The sequence below is a fragment of the Chiloscyllium plagiosum genome, unplaced genomic scaffold (genome assembly GCF_037043375.1).
Source record: "Chiloscyllium plagiosum isolate Xiang-an unplaced genomic scaffold, Cpla_swu_hap1 HiC_scaffold_3, whole genome shotgun sequence".
Classification (NCBI taxonomy): Eukaryota; Metazoa; Chordata; class Chondrichthyes; order Orectolobiformes; family Hemiscylliidae; genus Chiloscyllium; species Chiloscyllium plagiosum.
In genome coordinates, this window is record NW_028270141.1 from 61,041,129 (window position 1) to 61,059,739 (window position 18,611).

Below are 18,611 nucleotides of genomic sequence, written 5' to 3' on the forward strand. Positions count from 1 at the left end.
GATAAATAATAGTTAATTTTAAACCTCAATTTCATGATATTTAATAAAACAGTAATTTTATAACCCACATAAGTTTATTGTAAAAGTTCATCTTTACTATAATATGCACTGTTATTAGAATTTCATTCATATTTATTAAATAATCTTTAAAAGCCAAATACATCATAAATATGAAGTTCTGCTATTACTTAAACTTCAAATTGTTAGCAGAAATAACCCCTTTCTGATCTCCTAATGGAGTCACTGGTCCCAGATGATGTTATTCAGTGAGTTTTTCCAGATTGACATCAAGTGTTCGTTCCTCAGTCTGATGACTGTAGTAAAATAACTACAAACATCCTGATGGAGAGGGAATGTAGAGTAGAAACAGTGTTATCAGGCAGGAAACAGAGCTGTGTCCACATCCGCCAGTTCAGAATCAAATTCCCAAACTTGGAAAAACAGACAGTGGCCATGGTTGGTTAGTGAATTGCATTTCTTTTTATTCTAAATCAGTTAAACAGATTTCAGCACAACCTAGTTCAGTAAACAGATTGTAAATTGCAATTGAATTTTTACTTCACAAGTCTATACGAATTCAAGACAGAATAATTTTCTGGAATGGTATTATTAATAGCTTCATCAGCAATTACAATCCAGTTGTGAACCTGTCAAAAATGTCAGTTTTATTAAATGCATTTCATCAAATGCTGTTAAAGTTAGGTGAATCAATAAACTGGAACAGGGTAATAACTATGCATATTATGTACATCATAAAGTACATCTAAACACGATATGGATAGATTTCAGTGCTAGTATAAGTTCAACAGATTTAATATTTTATTTTAAAATTTCTTACAGACATTTACAAAAGCAGGAAATAAATCTTTGTCAATCGGTCATGGTATAGTTAAGTAACAAAATTACTGCTGATCAATTAATACATCAGAACAAGGTCTCTTACCAATCTGAATGAATTGCAAAGGCTTTCTGATAATTGATGATAGCACTCAGTAGAGAATAATTGAGCACTGACTGTTGTTAAAGAAACAGATAAAAACTTATTTCGATATCATGCTTTTCATGACCACTGGACTGTTCACTGTGCTTTACAGACAATGAAGTACTTTAAAATATAATCACTGTTATAATGTAATGATTTGGGTCAATTTCAAACTAGTGTGTCAAAAAAACATTTCATTTTAATTATACTCAAGATCTCGAAAATATTCTTAATAAATCTGATATAACTGACAAAGAAAACTATTAATAAAGTGCATAGGCTACATTCTTTCTAGATATTTCCTAATACTAATTCCTCTCACCTACACCGTATTCATATTAGCACATTTTCTGAGTAACCAGATGCAAATAACTTCCATTAAAGCTTCTGAAAATTTGTTAACAATAATCTTTTATTATTTATACAATACAAAGTTTTTAATTTCCTCAATATTGTAAATATTTGGTGAGTTTTCAAAGTATATAACTTCTTTCAGGCAATTAATAGTTCTTATGTATGACCTTTTGACTTCTTTATTTGTTCATGGGCTGAGGGCATTGCTGGCGAGGCCTGATCTTATTGCCCATTCCTAATTGTCCAGACGATTGCTAAGAATCAACCATATTGCTTTTAGATATTAGAAACACCATGTTAGGTCTAATCAAAAATGGTGCTATTAGTTCAATTAAACTTAAATGCACTTTATATAATCTAAAAGTTTTAGGGCTGCCAAGTTTGGTTTCAACAACCAAGAAAAGAATTTGTAATGTTTATGAAACACTAATTTTAACGAGATATGAATCAGCATTTTTTCATGACAGGCCAGTCAGATCAGCCTTTTTTAAAAATCACGTTGAATTGTAGGTGCATTTATCTGCCATCCCGAGTTGCTCTGGAGGAGAGGGTGGTAAGCTGTCTTCTTAAACCCACTGCAGTCATGTGCTGTAGATAGGAAGGGAGCTAAGGGAGGTGAATTATTTTTAATGAAAATTCCTATTTTTTTCCATCATTAATGATATTTTTAAATACTGATGTTATAGGACTGCATGACTGTGAAATGTGCAGTTTCTGAGACTGATATATAGATGGACTCCATTTTATCAGAAGTGCAATTACACTTCCATGTTTGCTTAGGATGCAATAAAACAATCAAGATAATAATTAATGAAGAAAGACAGTACTTATGAAATCATTCAGAAAGCATATGTAAAGATTGAAAACAAACAATCTTATAAATCACTTGTTAAATACATCTTAACCTATTTACAAGCATAAAAAAGCTACAGTTTTTTTAAAAACAGTGACAGAAGAGTTGGCAAGCCAAATAGCTGTTTGATTTTATAAATGTCAAAAGAATTTATCTACATAAATGTTTTTGTGGTCTGTCATTTCTGAAAAGCATGACAACGTTATTTTACTACCCTGAGGATATTTCCATGCCCAAAGATCTTTTTAAGTAATACTGTTGTCACTCAGAAAAATATAAGTCTATTTGTTTGCTCTAGGAGCTACTGTAGCTGTTGTAATAAGCTGCAGTAGCATCTGCTAATACAGATATAAGGCTCCTCTCTGAATGTGTGCCTCCTGGTGAACAAATATCAGGCAGATGTGAATTAATTACCATTCCTGCTTGATTTAGATGACTAGAGTTGTTCAAATACTGATCAAACTCATTGCGGTCCACTTCTCCTAAATGCTCAGCTTGGGTGATATGTTCCAGATTATCTAGGTGATGGTGATCATGGGGAGGAGAAAGGTGAACTGATGTGCTCGAGTTCATGCACTGTGGAGCCGGCTGCTGGATCCGGTTATAATAAAGAGGAGGTGGAGGATGGCTGGCTGCAGAGTGCACCATGGTAGATCTATTCTGGGGAATTGAAATCTGACTGAGATGTCCACATTGGATAGGGCTTTGACTGTAGTCTGAATGATACATTAGTCCGTTCATCTGGGAAGGAGAATCTTCTGTACACTGAGTTGGAAAGAAGCTGTGATCGGCATCAATCACATCTAAAGGGGACATCTCAGGAGTGGGTAGCCCATAGTTGTCAAAGCTGTTGTTTGTTGTCTGTGTTTCCCTGAATCTGCTGATTACAGGAAGTCTTGAGGCTCGTGGATAGCCTTTATCCTCTTCCTCCTCCAGAGGTCCCCTGCACATTCTTCCACCGCGGACAGAAGCTTTATCGTGGGGGAAGTTGGTGAGCAGGAAGCTAGGATCTACACGTTTGCAGAGACGTTTGATCTGTTTTTTCCTCCGAGGCCTGTACTTGTAATTGGGATGATCCTGCATATGCTGGACTCGTAATCTTTCAGCTTCCTCTACAAAAGGCCTCTTCTGTGAAGGAGTCAGTGCTTTCCATGATTTACCTAAAATATATCCCATGAATTCAATCAGAAGTTTCAAAAACATATTTATCTGCAACAAATTATTAAAGATCATCTGTTTATCACTTCACTAATTCAATAATGAATATTTTAATTGGATAAATTTTATAAGGTATCATTCTTTGACACATTGAAATAATAAAAACGTTTTTGCTCTTCAGTGCTATGACTATAAGGTAATTAAACCTCAATAGTAGACACTTTAGTCTTAATAAAAAAGGGAACTAAAATCAGATTAAAATGTTATCATGCTGACTTAAATATTATCCTGCATTCTGAGCCAGAATTTACAGCTGTATTTTCTTTCACAAACCTGACAGGGCTTCCTCCTTATATAACTAAGCAAATGCCAGGTAGTTTTCTGGAGGTCACTTGCATGTACTCTCCAGTTGGCTAGCTTGCAATTTGAGCACACATGCCTCCACTGTTAGTTGGGTTTTGACTTGAAAAATTGACTGTTAAGCATAAATAGGGAAGCATAATTTTAGCATTATCAGAATTTGATTAGTTTCTTTATCTTGTCTCAATGTAGTTAAGCATTATGAATAATAACTGAGGCTATATTAGTGCAACATTGTGACTTCACATATTAAGTTTTTGAAAATTAGTTTTCATTTCTGTGGTTATATAATGTTTAGTGAATGTTCCAGTAAACTGTGCCACTTAACACGTTTTCAATTTTGTTGATATTTCAAGAAAGTTTTACTTGTGCATGAAATGCATGTTCATGGTTCTAATCGTTGCATATATCAACTGTCTAGAATTTATATTTTTACTGACCCCAATTAATTCTAAATTTAACCTTATTAATTTAGTGAAGCTGTGGAAAGTCTGTTAATTTTAAAACACCGCCTTCTACTTAAGCAAACAAAATCCAAGGTATATTTTATTGTAGAATTCCAAACCACAACTTTATTTTTGTTTGTTTCATTTGGTCTATGGCCAGATCATCATGATGATGACAGTTTCTTTGCTGCCTAAGTAAAAGATATTGTGACATCTGTCCTGTGTCCACCGATACAATTCTTATCTATGTTTTCCCATCATGTTCCAAATAGAAACTCTCCAATGAATTTAGCTTGTAAATGCACTGACAAATGTAATACTGATGTCTAAGATTTGCTCCATAAATTGTGCTGACCAAGTTGATCTCATCCAGAGAGTATGATAAGTATCTGCACTTCCAGGAGAGAAAGAAAAAAAATATACTCTAATTGTCTGATAGCAATTCAGTTGACCAAGCAAGAAAAGTAGCCTTTATAGTTGTAAGATGATAATGCTTTTAGCTTAACAATAATTTCCTCAGTTGACAAGTAGTCTGCTGCAACTAGCTGCCTAGGATAAACGGCCTTACAGTGAGACACTGGAAGACTTTTGATACATATAGGCTTATTTTCTTCCGGTTTGAAGTGTGAAAAGAAAATACGTAAAATCTGTAGTAACAGGAAATAGGCCAAAATATCTATTTCTACCATCGTTCTTACCCTTCTTCCCATTTTGAAGGAACTGAAAGGCTGTTGAAAGTCAAGCATGATAACTGAATTCTGAATTTCCATTCAGAGCACAGCAGTACTCTAGCATATGGTCCTTAAGCCCTAGCTCTGGTAAACGTGTTCCACAGCTCTATGGAATTTGTTAAATAGGTTGTGTTTAAATTTGAGGAAAATGTGCGCTTTACATAGGCATAATAAAAATTATACTCATGTAGATTTTCAATAGCACATCAGCAAACCAAAAGATGAAATATTTAATAGAAGTGAAAAACTTTTCTTGCATTAATTTAACTAGTATTTATCATTATTAGCTTGATCAGAGGCAGCTTGACTCCTACTTGCAATCCTAACCAGGATTTGGGCAGCACGGTGGGTTAGTGGTTAGCACTGTTACCTCACAGTGCCAGGAACCTGGGTTCGATTCCTGCCTCAGGCAACTGTGTGGAGTTTACACATTCTCCCTGTGTCTGTGTGGATTTCCTCCCACAGTCCAAAGATGTGCATGTTAGGTGAACTGGCTTTGCTAAATTGCCTGTAGTGTTATGTGCATTAGTCAGGGGTAAACGTAGGGGAATAGGTCTGGGTGGGTTGTTCTTCAGAGGGTCGGTGCGGACCTGTTGAGCCAAAGGGCCTGTTTCCACACTGTAGGGAATCTAATCTTCATTTGACTTTAGCTGATAGTTTTCACCATCAAATTAATGAGTTTACAGATAGTAAAATTGCCAATGACTTTTTATTTTGCGGCTGGAATTTTCAAATCTCAACCTGCATTGTGCCAGTACTTGTTGGCAAGCATGGCCATGTGCAAGGTTTCGATCCATTGATGGATGACAGGTGGGTTCCTGATGCTGGAGTGTCAATTTGGGACCTTCCACAATGACTCGCTAACAATCCCAACATCCTAATGATGGGGGTGGCCTTTGAACAGAATTTAAAAAATGTTAACATTAAAAATGCCAGACTGTCATGATGGAGTGTCAGCCTCTCCACTATATGGTCAATGGGCACAGTTATAGAGTCAAAGAGATGTACAGCATGGAAACAGACCCTTTGGTCCAACCTGTCCATGCCGACCAGATATCCCAACCCAATCTCTTCCCACCTGCCAGCACCCGGCCCATATCCCTCCAAACCCTTCCTCTTCATCTTCCCATCCAAATGCCTCTTAAATGTTGCAATTGTACCAGCCTCCACCACTTCCTCTGGCAGCTCATTCCATACACATACCACGTGCATGAAAAAGTTGCACCTTAGGTCTCTTTTATATCTTTCCCCTCTCACCTTAAACCTATGCCCTCTAGTTCTGGACTCCCTGACCCCAGGGGAAAGATTTTGTCTATTTATCCCATCCATGCCCCTCATAATTTTGTAAACCTCTATAAGGTCACCCCTCAGCTTCCGACGCTCCAGGGAAAACAGCCTCAGCCTGTTCAGCCTCTCCCTGTAGCTCAAATCCTCCAAACCTGGCAACATCCTTGTAAATCTTTTCTGAACCCTTTCAAGTTTCATAACATCTTTCCAATAGGAAGGAGACCAGAATTGCACGCAATATTCCAACAGTGGCCTAACCAATATCCTGTACAGCCGCAACATGACCTCCCAACTCCTGTACTCAATACTCTGACCAATAAGGGAAAGCATACCAAACACCTTCTTCACTATCCTATCTACCTGCGACTCCACTTTCAAGGAGCTATGAACCTGCACTCCAAGGTCTCTTTGTTCAGCAACACTCTCTAGGACCTTACCATTAAGTGTATAAGTCCTGCTAAGATTTGCTTTCCCAAAATATAGCACCTCGCATTTATCTGAATTAAACTCCATCTGCCACTTCTCAACCCATTGGCCCATCTGGTACAGATCCTGTTGTAATCTGAGGTAACCCTCTTCACTGTCCACTACACCTCCAATTTTGGTGTCATCTGCAAACTTACTGACTGTACCTCTTACGATCGCATCCAAATAATTTATGTAAATGACAAAAAGTAGAGGACCCAGCACCGATCCTTGTGGCACTCCGCTGGTCACAGGCCTCCAGTCTGAATAACAACTCTCCACCACCATCCTCTGTCTTCTACCTTTGAGCCAGTTCTGTATCCAAATGGCTAGTCCTCCCTGTATTCCATGAGCTCTAACCTTCCTAATCAGTCTACGGCCCCACAGCCTGGTGTGTGCAAGGGCTATGGCACAGAGTGGTGCATAGCTTTCATTATTAATGACTGAAGCAACTGGATTCTTGCAATTATTCCTCTCAACTTTGTTGAGTTTAACTTTCTATAGTGGGTTAAATGCTATGCTCTCGTTTAATAGGTTTCATAAGATTGACAATTTCAGAATAAGCTTACACAAAAATGGAAAATGGTGGGAATAGTAGATGAGTCACTAGAATAAATGAATTAAGGTTTAAGTTGTAGACCTCAAATTGGTAAAGGGTCCACTCCACCCTCATCTCTGAAAACTTTAGCTCATCATCAAATGTTAAATCATTTGCCTTATCCACAGATGCTGACTTCTGATGAGATTCTGGCACTTTTTCAGTTTTTATTTTAGATTTCCAAAATCTGCAGTTGTTTTTGTGAAGTTTTGTTTTCAGAGTAATCTCACAGGAAATTGCTAAGCTGCCATTGGATTGTTTCTTATATCTGCTGACAATGGTCATTAGTGCAGCATAATTTAGTACAATGAAATGTGGCAGAGTAGATGTTCCAGCTATATCTGTGCAAACTTCAATAACTCCACTTTGTTCATAGTAGCAAACAAAGACTAAAGTGACATAAGACTACCTGAGTCACACAGTCAGTCTCAAATGAGGTATACTGACATTTAGGGCTGCATTTACCACTAACTTACTAACTTGCTGATGCAGTGAAAAAGCAGGGCCAGAAGAAAAACTATGCTTCCTAAAGTCAATGTTGATGCCATGGGTTGTGAGCTCCTGAACCTCACTACAGTGCTGATAATGTAATTAAAACTATATTAGTATAGTTTACTTAATACAATATTGACACTTTTTTTTGGAATTAAGATAAAGAAGTCTTAACAGATCATAGGGCTACTCTCTCAGAGAGACAACTGGTGGTGGTTTAACTTGAGAATTACTAGGGATCTTATAGAAACATATAAAATTATGAAGGAAATAGATAAGACAGAAATAGATAAGATAGAAGTAGAGAGCATGTTTCCATTGGCGGGTGAAACTAGGACAAGAGGGCATAGCCTCAAAATTAGACAGAACAGATTCAGGACTGAATTGAGAAGGAACTTCTTCACCCAGAAGTTTGCGAATCTATGGCATTCCCTGCCCAGTGAAGTGGCTGAGGTTTCCTCAGTAAACATTTTCAAAGTTAAGATAGATACATTTTTGAACAGTACAGGAATTAAGGATTATGGTGAGAGGGCAGGTTAAGTGAAAAGACCGGCCATGATCTTATTGAATGGCAAAGCAGGCTCAAAGGGCTAGATGGCCTACTCCTTATGTCTCAGGTGAGGGGAAACATCAAGAAGAAGAATCCTTCATGGTAACCTTAGCCATAGTAGAATTAAACCCACACTGTTGATATTACTCTGCATTGCTAAACCAGCTATTCGGCCAACTGAGCTGAATTTCTCTTTGGAATTAGGTATAATAATATGTTAAATAAATGTTCAGATCAATTGGTCTAAGAGATAAGCAAATCACCTTTGAGGGTTTAAGCTGATACCATCAATGCCGGGAAGAGATAGTGTGGTTGATAATAAGCTTTGGCTGATATTAAATACTGGTAAATCATTTTACCACTTTCCAAAATGTCCTTTTATGAATATACGAGAATGAGCATTGATCATGGCTGGTCTTTTAAAATATAGAACAGGTACCTCAATAATCCTTTTGCTTAATTTTGTGAAATATCATGCTGAAACCCAAAGCTTTACGAGGGCCTGTTCAATTCCACACTGTGTCCCATGACTTTCTTTGTTTTTAACAATAATTTTGAAAAAAAACATTGACATAAGGGTTGAAAATATTTAGAAATTCAGCAGATTTGGTGCCAATCCCTTCACCATACATCAATACAAGTTTTTCTCTCAACGTGTGCCTTCTCTGAAGCAACTAGGTCTCTCTTCCTGGTTTTTTCTTCCTTGCAGTACATTTATCCTGGCATGTAATTATTCTGTTCTTCCACTAATTATAACATCATAGTAATATTGATTATTGTTACAATGGAGGACAATATTTGGACATTTCCTCCCCAGTTTTATCACCAATTAATTTCTTTCTGCTTTTTTATCTCTACTGTAGGAATTGAACCTTGCAAGAACAACACACATTTATCTATGTGCGTGCCTTCTATTTTAAATTCGAAAAGATGTTTGTAGAATGTCATGTATTTCAGGTTGTATTAAAAGGAAGCTGTTTAAAAGTGAGAATATTTATTGGTATATAAATTTGAAATTAAACACTAACATGAAGATATGAGCAATTATTATTTTAATGTTTGCTATTTAGATGGTTTCTGCATTATAGACATGATTAAAATTATCTGAAGGACACCAATCCAAGGAGCAGTCATTGATTTGTACTGATTTTAGCCACTGCAGTGAATTGTGAATTATACCTGATCATTAAATGATTCTGGAAAAAAAAGTTTTAATATAGATTTGATGAAGAATCATAGAATCCTTACAGTGCGGGGCCCATTGAGAACTTCTGAAGGACATCCCACCCAGACTCACAAATCTGCATTTATCATGGCTAACCTACACATCCCTGGACACTAAAGGCAATTTAGCATGGCCAATCCACTAACCTGCACACCTTTGGACAGTGGAAAGGAACCAGAGTACCCAAAGGAAAAACACGCAGACATGGGGAGAACATGCAAACTCCACACAGACAGTTGCCTGAGGGTGGAATCGAACCCTGGTGCTGTGAGGCAGCAGTGCTAGCCACTGAGTGACTGTGCTGCTTAAAAGACACAAACCTTTGCCCACTGCGATGCATTTATGGATTGAATACCCTCCTGATAGTCATGTTCTAGCACCAATTATGAGAAAAATGACTACTGTGTGAACTACCAAACAGTTAGTGAGATTACCCTCATGGAAATCGTAGAAATGTACAGCACATGAAATCAGCTATCATGTCTATACCAGCTGAGAAAAAACAACCATCCTGCCTAATATCAAATTCCATTTCTTGGTCTGTAACCTTGTAAGTCAGACCTTTTCAAGTGTATATTCAGGTGATTTTTAAGTGTGATGAGGGCTACTGCCTCCACCATCTTTTTAGATAGTCAGTTCCAGACTCTAACCATATCATTAGCAAAAACAAATTCTTGATTCCCCTCTAATCCTTCAACCAATCACTAAGTATAGATTAGATTAGATTCCCTACAGTGTGGAAACAGGCTCTTCAGCCCAACCAGTCTACACAAACCCTCCGAAGAGTAATCCACCCAAATCTATTTCTCTCTGACTAATGCATCTAACACTGTGGCAATTTAGTATGGCCAATTCACCTAACCTGCACATCTTTGGACTGTGGGAGGAAACCAGAGCACCCGGAGGAAACCCACACAGACATGGGGGAACATGCAAATTCCACGTAGACAGTCGCCTCAGGCTGGAAATGAACCCGGGTTCCTGGCGCTGTGAGGCTGCAATGCTAACCACTGAGCCACCGTGGTGCCCAAATGCCCACTGGTTACTTCCTTCCCTGTTAAAGAACACAGGTTTGTTTTCTTAACTCTATCGAAGACTCTCATTATTTTATACACTTCAATTAAATTTCTCTTCAGCTTTCTGGGTTTCAAAGAAAACAATGCGAACTATCTGCTCTTTCTTCATGTGGTATATTTCCCGTTCTGTTTTTATCATGTTTTATATAAATTTCCTCCAAAATCTAAAAAGAGTAAAACCTTCAAGAAAGGAGCAAAATGTCAGATGAGATAACTGAAAGATTTTCCTGTGTGGAAGTCTAGACTGAGGGGACAAAATCACAGGATATGGAGTAAACTCCTTAGGTAAGGAAACATTTCTTCACTCAAATTCCACACTGTGGAATTCTCTACCACAAAAGGCACTATCACTTCTCTACCACTATAGAGGACAAGTCACTGAATCTATTCAAGAAAGAGGTAAATGACCTCTTTATATTTTAAAGGCATCAAAGGGCTGGGGCGAAAGTGTGAATTTGTCTTTGAGATGGAGGTCAGCCATGATCGTATTGAATAGAGGAGCAGACACAAAGGGCTCAATGGCCTACTCCTCTGCTCCTAGTTTGTATGTTTCAAAAGAAATGAAACAAGTAAAACACAATCACCTATATAGTTGGAGACCAAGGTACAAAATGTATATATTCACCTGTATATTAAAGTGGTAAAATTATTTATAAGAAAATACGTCTTGGAATAATTTACTTCTAACTTGTTAGTATCACTGGTGCTTTTCATGAAGAGTAGTAACTGTTCTTGGTGCTGTGATTATAAAACTAAATCACATTAATCATCTTCTCCATTCATTCAATTCTGTGTCTGATAGAGACTCTCCCTGCCTCAGACATCTCTAACCATTACGATTTCATGTGTTCAAATCTTTGAAAAAATCTTTTTAGTCTATTTAATTCTTTGACATTCCATGAGATGAACCATATTCCATCTGAAATTATCAGGCAAGAAAACTGTCACAATGAAACCTAAAATTAAAATTAATCATTGGATATGGTATAAATATCATATCAGCTATAGATATTTGAAAAAAGTATTGAAAGATTTTATTTTAATTTGAGTGGCTGAGCAAGATATAATTCAATAGTGCTAACTACAGTAATTAACTAAATCTCTTCAACATCAATGTAGCCTAGGACTGGAGAGCCCTGAATGTGTGCCTCACCATCGAATACAGCAAAACAGTTCACTATTGTCTGCTGATTATGTATGTTTACTCCAAATTAAAACTACTACTTTGGTGATTCAAGTTTGATTCAGTTTTCTGGCAAGTAGCAAGTAATTTGTTGAAATGGTTGAATCTAAAAATAATCTACATAATATCCCTATTTAAGTTTTGATGAGCAAATTAAACTCTGATAACATTTTCTAACCAATTATACCATGCCAAGACCACCAAAAGTTAGTTCCGGTGATGTATTTTAATCTATTCTATTTCCAGAATAACTTTTTGTTTGTACAAAAAGATAATTATATATGTTATCTTTCTTTCCAATGCAAAATGATCCTTTCAAGAAGTTAAATTGTAACATATCTGATATATTTTAAAACAGGTTAATAACTTTTAGGACAATTTAATGTTGTTTTGTAAAAACCAAAGTAGGTGATGAAATTTTAATTATCAAAGAGAAAATTTTCATTTTTTGTCAAGTTAGACCTAGACAGTTCATAATCATTTGTGTCTACATTCACTTAGTAAAAACAATTTGCTAATATATTTAGAAATTAAAGCAAGTCAGACTAATAAAAATCTACCTCATGACAAAATTGATATTTAGTTTATTTTAAAATACTTCAGATGGCTTTGTTGTATTTATGCCAGGCAACAGTTTTTGTATATACTTACCTAGCATTTTGCTGAGCTCTGCATTGTGAAGGTCAGGATTTTGGATTGCTAGCTTTTTTCTCTCGTCCTTTGCCCAGACCATGAAGGCATTCATGGGTCTCCGGATTCGTGGTTCAGCTTTGTTCCTGCCTGAAGATTCGTGAGCTGTAAGCCCTGCCCTGGGCTTTCCTTCCCCAGCAGGAGAGTCCAAATCCTCTGTCCATGAATATGGGCTCATTATTGTAGCCATTACAGATCACTTCAATTAAAGATAATCTGCCCAACTTTTGGAAATGTATATAAATCTGAGTAGGATTAAAACACAGCGATGCTGATGCTTAAATCTAGTGAGAAAATTTCCCAGATCAGGAAGTGTGTCCGAGATTCATTTATTCCCTCAGTGATGGCAAATATAACCAATGACCATGAGGCTGTTTTTAATAAAAGCTCCTCCCTGAACTGGTTCTGCAATCAAACAGCTCAGACTTGTAACAACAAACTTAAAATTACATTTCAATTTAAGAAGCTTTTGTTTAGAATCTTTCAACTTTCAATAAGGTTATTTTCCAATGTCAGTGTTATAAATTGAAGACACTTTAGTATTTCTTTAAGTATACTTGCAGAGAATTATAACAGAATTCAGTTGCTTAAGTATTATCAATACTGCTCTTAGGAGTTTGTGCATAATAAATGTTCCAACCTAAACAATTATTTATGTACAATCCAAAATTGGCACATTCTGACCATGAGGGGAATTTCCTCAGTTTGTTAATAGTTGTACATTGTTGTTATCTAACTAGTCAGTGTTAATATAAGGCAGGCAGTTTCAAAAGAAATGGTTGTGAAGAAGTGATTGCAAGGAAGTAATTCATTTTGTGCTCAGATTGCACTATAATTCACAAAAAATAAATTCTAGCGATAGTATCAGATCCCAAATTTTGGATTTCATAAAATGTTTTAAATGTGTTCATGCCTACGTTGGACAAACAGGTAGAAAATTAGCCACCAGGATACATGAACATCAATTAGCCACAAAACAACATGACCCTCTCTCACTAGTATCCCTACATACTGATAAGGAAGGACACCACTTTGGCAGGGAAACTACATCCATCCTACGACAAGCCAAACAGAGACAAAAATGAGAATTCCTAGAAGCATGGCATTCCAACCGGAAATCTGTCAACAAATACGTTGACTGGGATCCCATTTACCACCCCCTGAGAAAAAAGAACAGGAAATGACATCACCATAGGAAATGAAATCATCACAGGAGATAACATCACCACAGGAAATGACATCACCAACCCAAAGAAATCCAAACATATAAATAGAAAGCAGGAATCATCAGCAGTGCTTCGTCTGGAGGCTCACTGAAGCTGTTACTTAGTATGGTGATGAAACGTCTGAAAATGAACCTTCCAGCTCAATGAGCAAACCTACATCCTGAGAATCAGTGAGCATAGTGACCAAATAATCATTCCTGTACATGCATTTTATCTCTGTGTAAGCCCAACCTGCTCAATCTTCCTTCAAAAGACAACTGCTTCATCTGAGGAATCAGTATAGTGAACGTCTGCTTCCAAACCGCTTCCAAAACAAGTAATATTTGTCCTTAAACAAGGAGGCCAAACTGTATATAGTACTGCATAGGTGAGTCACTTGTGCTTGTTGCAGTAGGAATTCTCTGCTTTTATACTTCATCATCTTGCAATAAAAGCCAGCATTCCATTTGCCTTTCTAATTACTTGCTCACCTTTTGAGTTTCATACACGAAAATATACAGATCCTTCTGCACAACAGCATTATTTAATCTCCCTGATTTCAATGATATTTTTTTTTCTTTTTTCTGGCCAAAGTGGATAGGCTCACATTTTGTCATATAATATTCCACCTGCCAAATGTTTGCACACTCGCTAAGGCCCCCTACCATATCTGTTTGCAGATTTTCGTGCTGATTATTTCTGACTTTATGACTTTAAAGTGTCATAGAGGTATACAAAATGGAAACAGGCTCTTGTCACTAAAAGTCCTGCTCCTTGCAGCCTTAGTTGTAACGACCTGTAAGTAGCGGTTAAAGTTACATTGACCTTGACATCCTTGCTTCCTTCCAAGGGCCATTTGTGGACTTGCTGCCATCTCACAAGTAGCATTTCTTTTCCAGAGCTGGACAGTGCATTCAATTCATGACTGACCCAATCTCATAAAGACAGAGGGCATTAGATTTAATTTCCATCACTGGATTCTCTGCATACATAGCACCTTTGATGCACCTATGTGATCATTAAGGCATCCAGCAACTGGCCAATAAAGAGGAAGAACTTCAACTCCATCAGTATTCAATGATTTTGACCACAACAAGAGCCTTCTCCATGTATATGCTAGCTTTTGTTGCAGCTGCTACACTGCCTTCACCCTCCATCAATTGACACTGGCTGAGATCTTCAGTTGAACTCTAAAGGTTCATGGATAGATTCTAGGTGATAAGGGATATCCCTTGAAGAGATGGCTACTCAACTTTCTGCAAGACTCACACAGACAGACGGAGGCAATAAACCAATATTACCTGCTCAGTGAGAGCAGGCAATTAGAAATCTAAAATGCCGTTCTTGTATTTGTTGGGTGCTGCCTTCCAATATCCTTCTGCAAGTGAATGTCATTCTGGTGGTCAAGTACCCTTCATAATATGACCCTCGAGAAAAGTTGATCTTTGTTACAATTATGAAGCTTGTATGATTATTATATTTTGGTACCGTGCCTTTAAAGCCAGGATAAATGAAAGGGGTGGTATGGCTTGTCCTGATATCTGTCTCACAGTGTGCTTGGATAGCTTGATTGTTAAGGATCAAGAGAAGACTCAGAAGAAGGTGTAATGCTTGTTGTCTTGAAAACGATGGCCCTGAGTATACCATGAGTATACTATGAGTCTGCTAAAGTCCTGGAAAGATACTATACGTAACATGCTGCAAATAGTTGAACTGTAAACAATCAATTTACTCTAGGATGAAAGGAAATTGTGATCAAGAATAAGTGCCTAGAATTTCTACTGAGAATCAAAGCTAATATGATTCACATTGCCATGGGGAAGAAGATAGAGGAAGCTATTCTGTGACCTGCTTATAAGCTTCCCTGTAAATTCATGAATATCCAAGGAAATTTTGGTTTAGTTTTGTCTTCTGTGATCTGCAGCAATCTGAGAAGAAGAAATAAAACCAGCCAGGCCTACATCTTAGACAAAGAAAATGCTGCTTCTATTGGCCTCCTTGCAGAACATTGGTGGGAGTTCATGGTCATATCAAGGACTGAGCCTGTGAGGATTTAAAGGAGCTGGAAAGTTTGCCTAGCTTGGAATTAGAGGAAGGTGTCATGTGGAAAGACAGTTCTGAGATTAAAAGTTATCTGCTAGGAAAGTAAAGTGGAAGCAAATTATTGAGTGATAAGAATAGTCTGGCTCCTGAAAGTGAAATGTCCATTTAAGGCATAATGCAACATAAAATTGTAAAAGTAGATGGCTGTTTGTGCTAGAAGTTAAATGGGAAATCTCTTTCCTGTAATTTAATGTATATGTTGCCTATGAAAGGAAAATAGTGTTTAGTCAATTATGTTTTTTTAAATAATCTGTTACAGTAAAATGTTTAGAAGGTAAGCTCTTGGTGTGTCATTTAGCTGTTAACTGAAAGTTTGAATTTCTCCGTAAAGTTATTAGTCTCAGCAAAGGCCGAGAGGACTGCCCTGAAAAGAGTTACTGTGGAGTAAGACTATTCCCGGAGTTGTACCAAATGTTAACATTTTTTCAAACGTCCACATAGTACCCCAATTTACCTGACTTTCAGACTTTCTCTGGAAGCCTCCTCTTTGTGAAGAGTACAGAGTGACTGATTCACTTTGAAAGTGGTTCTGATTTATCAATTCAAAAGTCATAGCTCACAGCAACTGCTGTAAGAAGGAAAACTGGTTTTCTTCAAGTTTATTTTTTTTTAACTGTGAAGAACAGTCAGCTTCTGCTTGGGAAAAAACTTAGCACAACCAACGGAGTTCTCCTTCATGGCATATAGCATCCTCAGTAAAGAACAACATGGGGAACCAAAATGAGGTACATGTCATCTGATCCAGCTCCATTCCATTATCTGTCTCCATAGCACGCAGTTCTGTCTGTCTGTGTGTATCTGTGTCTTTGAAACTTGTTTCCAGTTCCAATTTGCTCAGTTAGCTGAGAACCACCCAGGTTCATTTGTGAACAACTTCTCATTCTGATCATCAATACATTGCAGGAACCCATAGCTACAAACTAACAGTCGCCTCATTAGCTGTCAAATTCCTTATTGTGAGATTACCCAGCTAACTTGGTAAATCCATTTTTAAAACCACTTATTTCTTCTCGCAGCTCACAAAAATAAGACATGTTTCTTACACACTGTTCAGAGAAATGCCCTTTCTGTACTATGTTTTGGTGTTTCCCTTTCACCCTCTGGGAGAGGCTCTTGCCTCTTCTCCACATAATTTCCAGCAGCAGATCCAGGTCAGTATCAGTGAAGTGAAGGACTCCCCTGTATAGCGATAAGGATTGCCTATGGCTCTCCAGTGCCACCTTGCTTCACTCTGGAGCTGTGAAAGGCTTAGAAGAACCAACAGATTTTTCATTCATGACATACACATCCTCTGTCAAGAACACTACGGGGAACCAAAATGATGTACATGTCATCTGACTCAACTTCATTCCCATATCTGTCTCCATATCAATTAAGGATGTGCTTCCCTGAAATTTTTAACTCTATTCAGTTTCCCAGTGCAAGTGGGTTTCTGATCTGAAAACATGTTTCCTGCCACTTAGAAAAATTCAGCCTTTTGTGTCTTTCTCACAATTTGCTTTTCTACCTATCTTCATATCATCAGCAAATTTGATATCAACACTCTGAGATTAACATAGATTGCTGATCATTGAAGTCACAGCACTGATCCCTATGGCACATTTACAATTTGCAATATTGTATAAATATGACCCATTTATCTCTACTTTCTGTTGGCTAGCTAAATCGCTTTGCATTCTAATAGATCAGCCCTAATATCATGAACTACAATGTAATAACCTTAATGTGAATTCTTACAGGAAGTGTTTTGGAAATTCAAATATTCTACAGATATCGATTTCCTTTATCCACCCATGTTATTGTATCCTTAAAGAACTAACAAAAGATTTTTCCTTGAATAAAATTACATTTATTCTGCTTGATTGTCAGCCTTTAATACTAATACCTAATAGTTTTGCTCCAGTGATAATTGATTTGAGTCCTCGCTCTCATTTGCCCTCAATTTTCTATTATCAGGAAGTTTTTCTTGTCTTCTACCATGAAGAAAGATACAAAATATTTCCTCAAAATTTCTCCTATTTCCTTCATCTCCATGCCGACTTTTTTTAACCTTGACATTTTTTTTGACCCACAAATGAAATTACATCCCCATTTCCATGATACCACCAAGAGCATAGACTTAGCAATTGTAGTGTTCCCTTCACTTGTCTTACCCTCTATAAGCTTGAGGTCACCCCAAATTCTTACTCAACCAAAGTTCCATTCAGTCCATCAACTCTCTGCTGCATTGGCTCCTGATCTGCCATCACCTCAATTTTAACATTCCCATCCTTGTTTTCAAGTTTCTCCATTCCCTCATTTCCCCCTATCTCTGTAACCTCTTCCAACTCCACAACCCTGTGACATAGAACATCTAGAACTCAGAACATAACAGTGCAGCAGAGGCCCTTCAGCCCTCGATGTTACGCTCACCTGTGGTCAGCAAAGTTTTAGAAAGAATTCTGAGGGATAGGATTTATGACCATTTGGAAAAGCATAGCGTGATTAAAGGCAGTCAGCATGACTTTATGAGGGGTAGGTCATGCCTCACAAATCTTATTGAATTCTTTGAGGAGGTGACAAGACAGGTCGATGAAGATCGAACAGTGGATGTGGTGTATATGGACTTCAGCAAGGCATTTGATAAGGTTCCCCATGGTAGGCTCATTCATAAAGTCAGGAAGTAGGGGATACAGGGAAATTTGGCTATCTGGATTCAGAATTGTTTGGCTGACAGAAGACAGAGAGTGGTTGTAGATAGAAAGTATTCTGCCTGGAGATCAGTGTTGAGTGGGGTCCTACAGGGCTCTGTTCTTGGGCCTCTGCTCTTTGTAGTTTTTATAAATGACTTGGATGAGGAGATTAAGGAGTGGG

At 37.4% G+C, this 18,611-nt stretch overlaps 1 protein-coding gene across 1 annotated transcript; it reads right to left on the reverse strand.

The window, feature by feature from the left end:
* Positions 1-402: 402 nt before the first annotated feature.
* Positions 403-12,744, reverse strand: LOC122543558 (transcription factor Sox-7-like). Its single transcript, XM_043682378.2, has 2 exons — positions 12,412-12,744; positions 403-3,349 (listed from the first exon to the last, which is right to left on the reverse strand). The coding sequence occupies exons 1-2, from the start codon at positions 12,638-12,640 to the stop codon at positions 2,484-2,486; spliced, it is 1,095 nt and encodes a 364-aa protein (XP_043538313.2). The 5' UTR covers positions 12,641-12,744; the 3' UTR covers positions 403-2,483.
* Between the last annotated feature and the right edge of the window lie 5,867 nt (positions 12,745-18,611).

What these genes read in the sequence shown, in the direction of transcription:
- LOC122543558 (XM_043682378.2), bottom strand. Translation starts at nt 12,640, where the DNA reads ATGGCTACAATAATGAGCCCATATTCATGGACAGAGGATTTGGACTCT. An exon ending in AGAGCTCAGCAAAATGCTAG is followed by an intron (nt 3,350 to 12,411) that starts GTAAGTATATAC and finishes GATATATTTTAG; the next exon opens with GTAAATCATGGAAAGCACTG.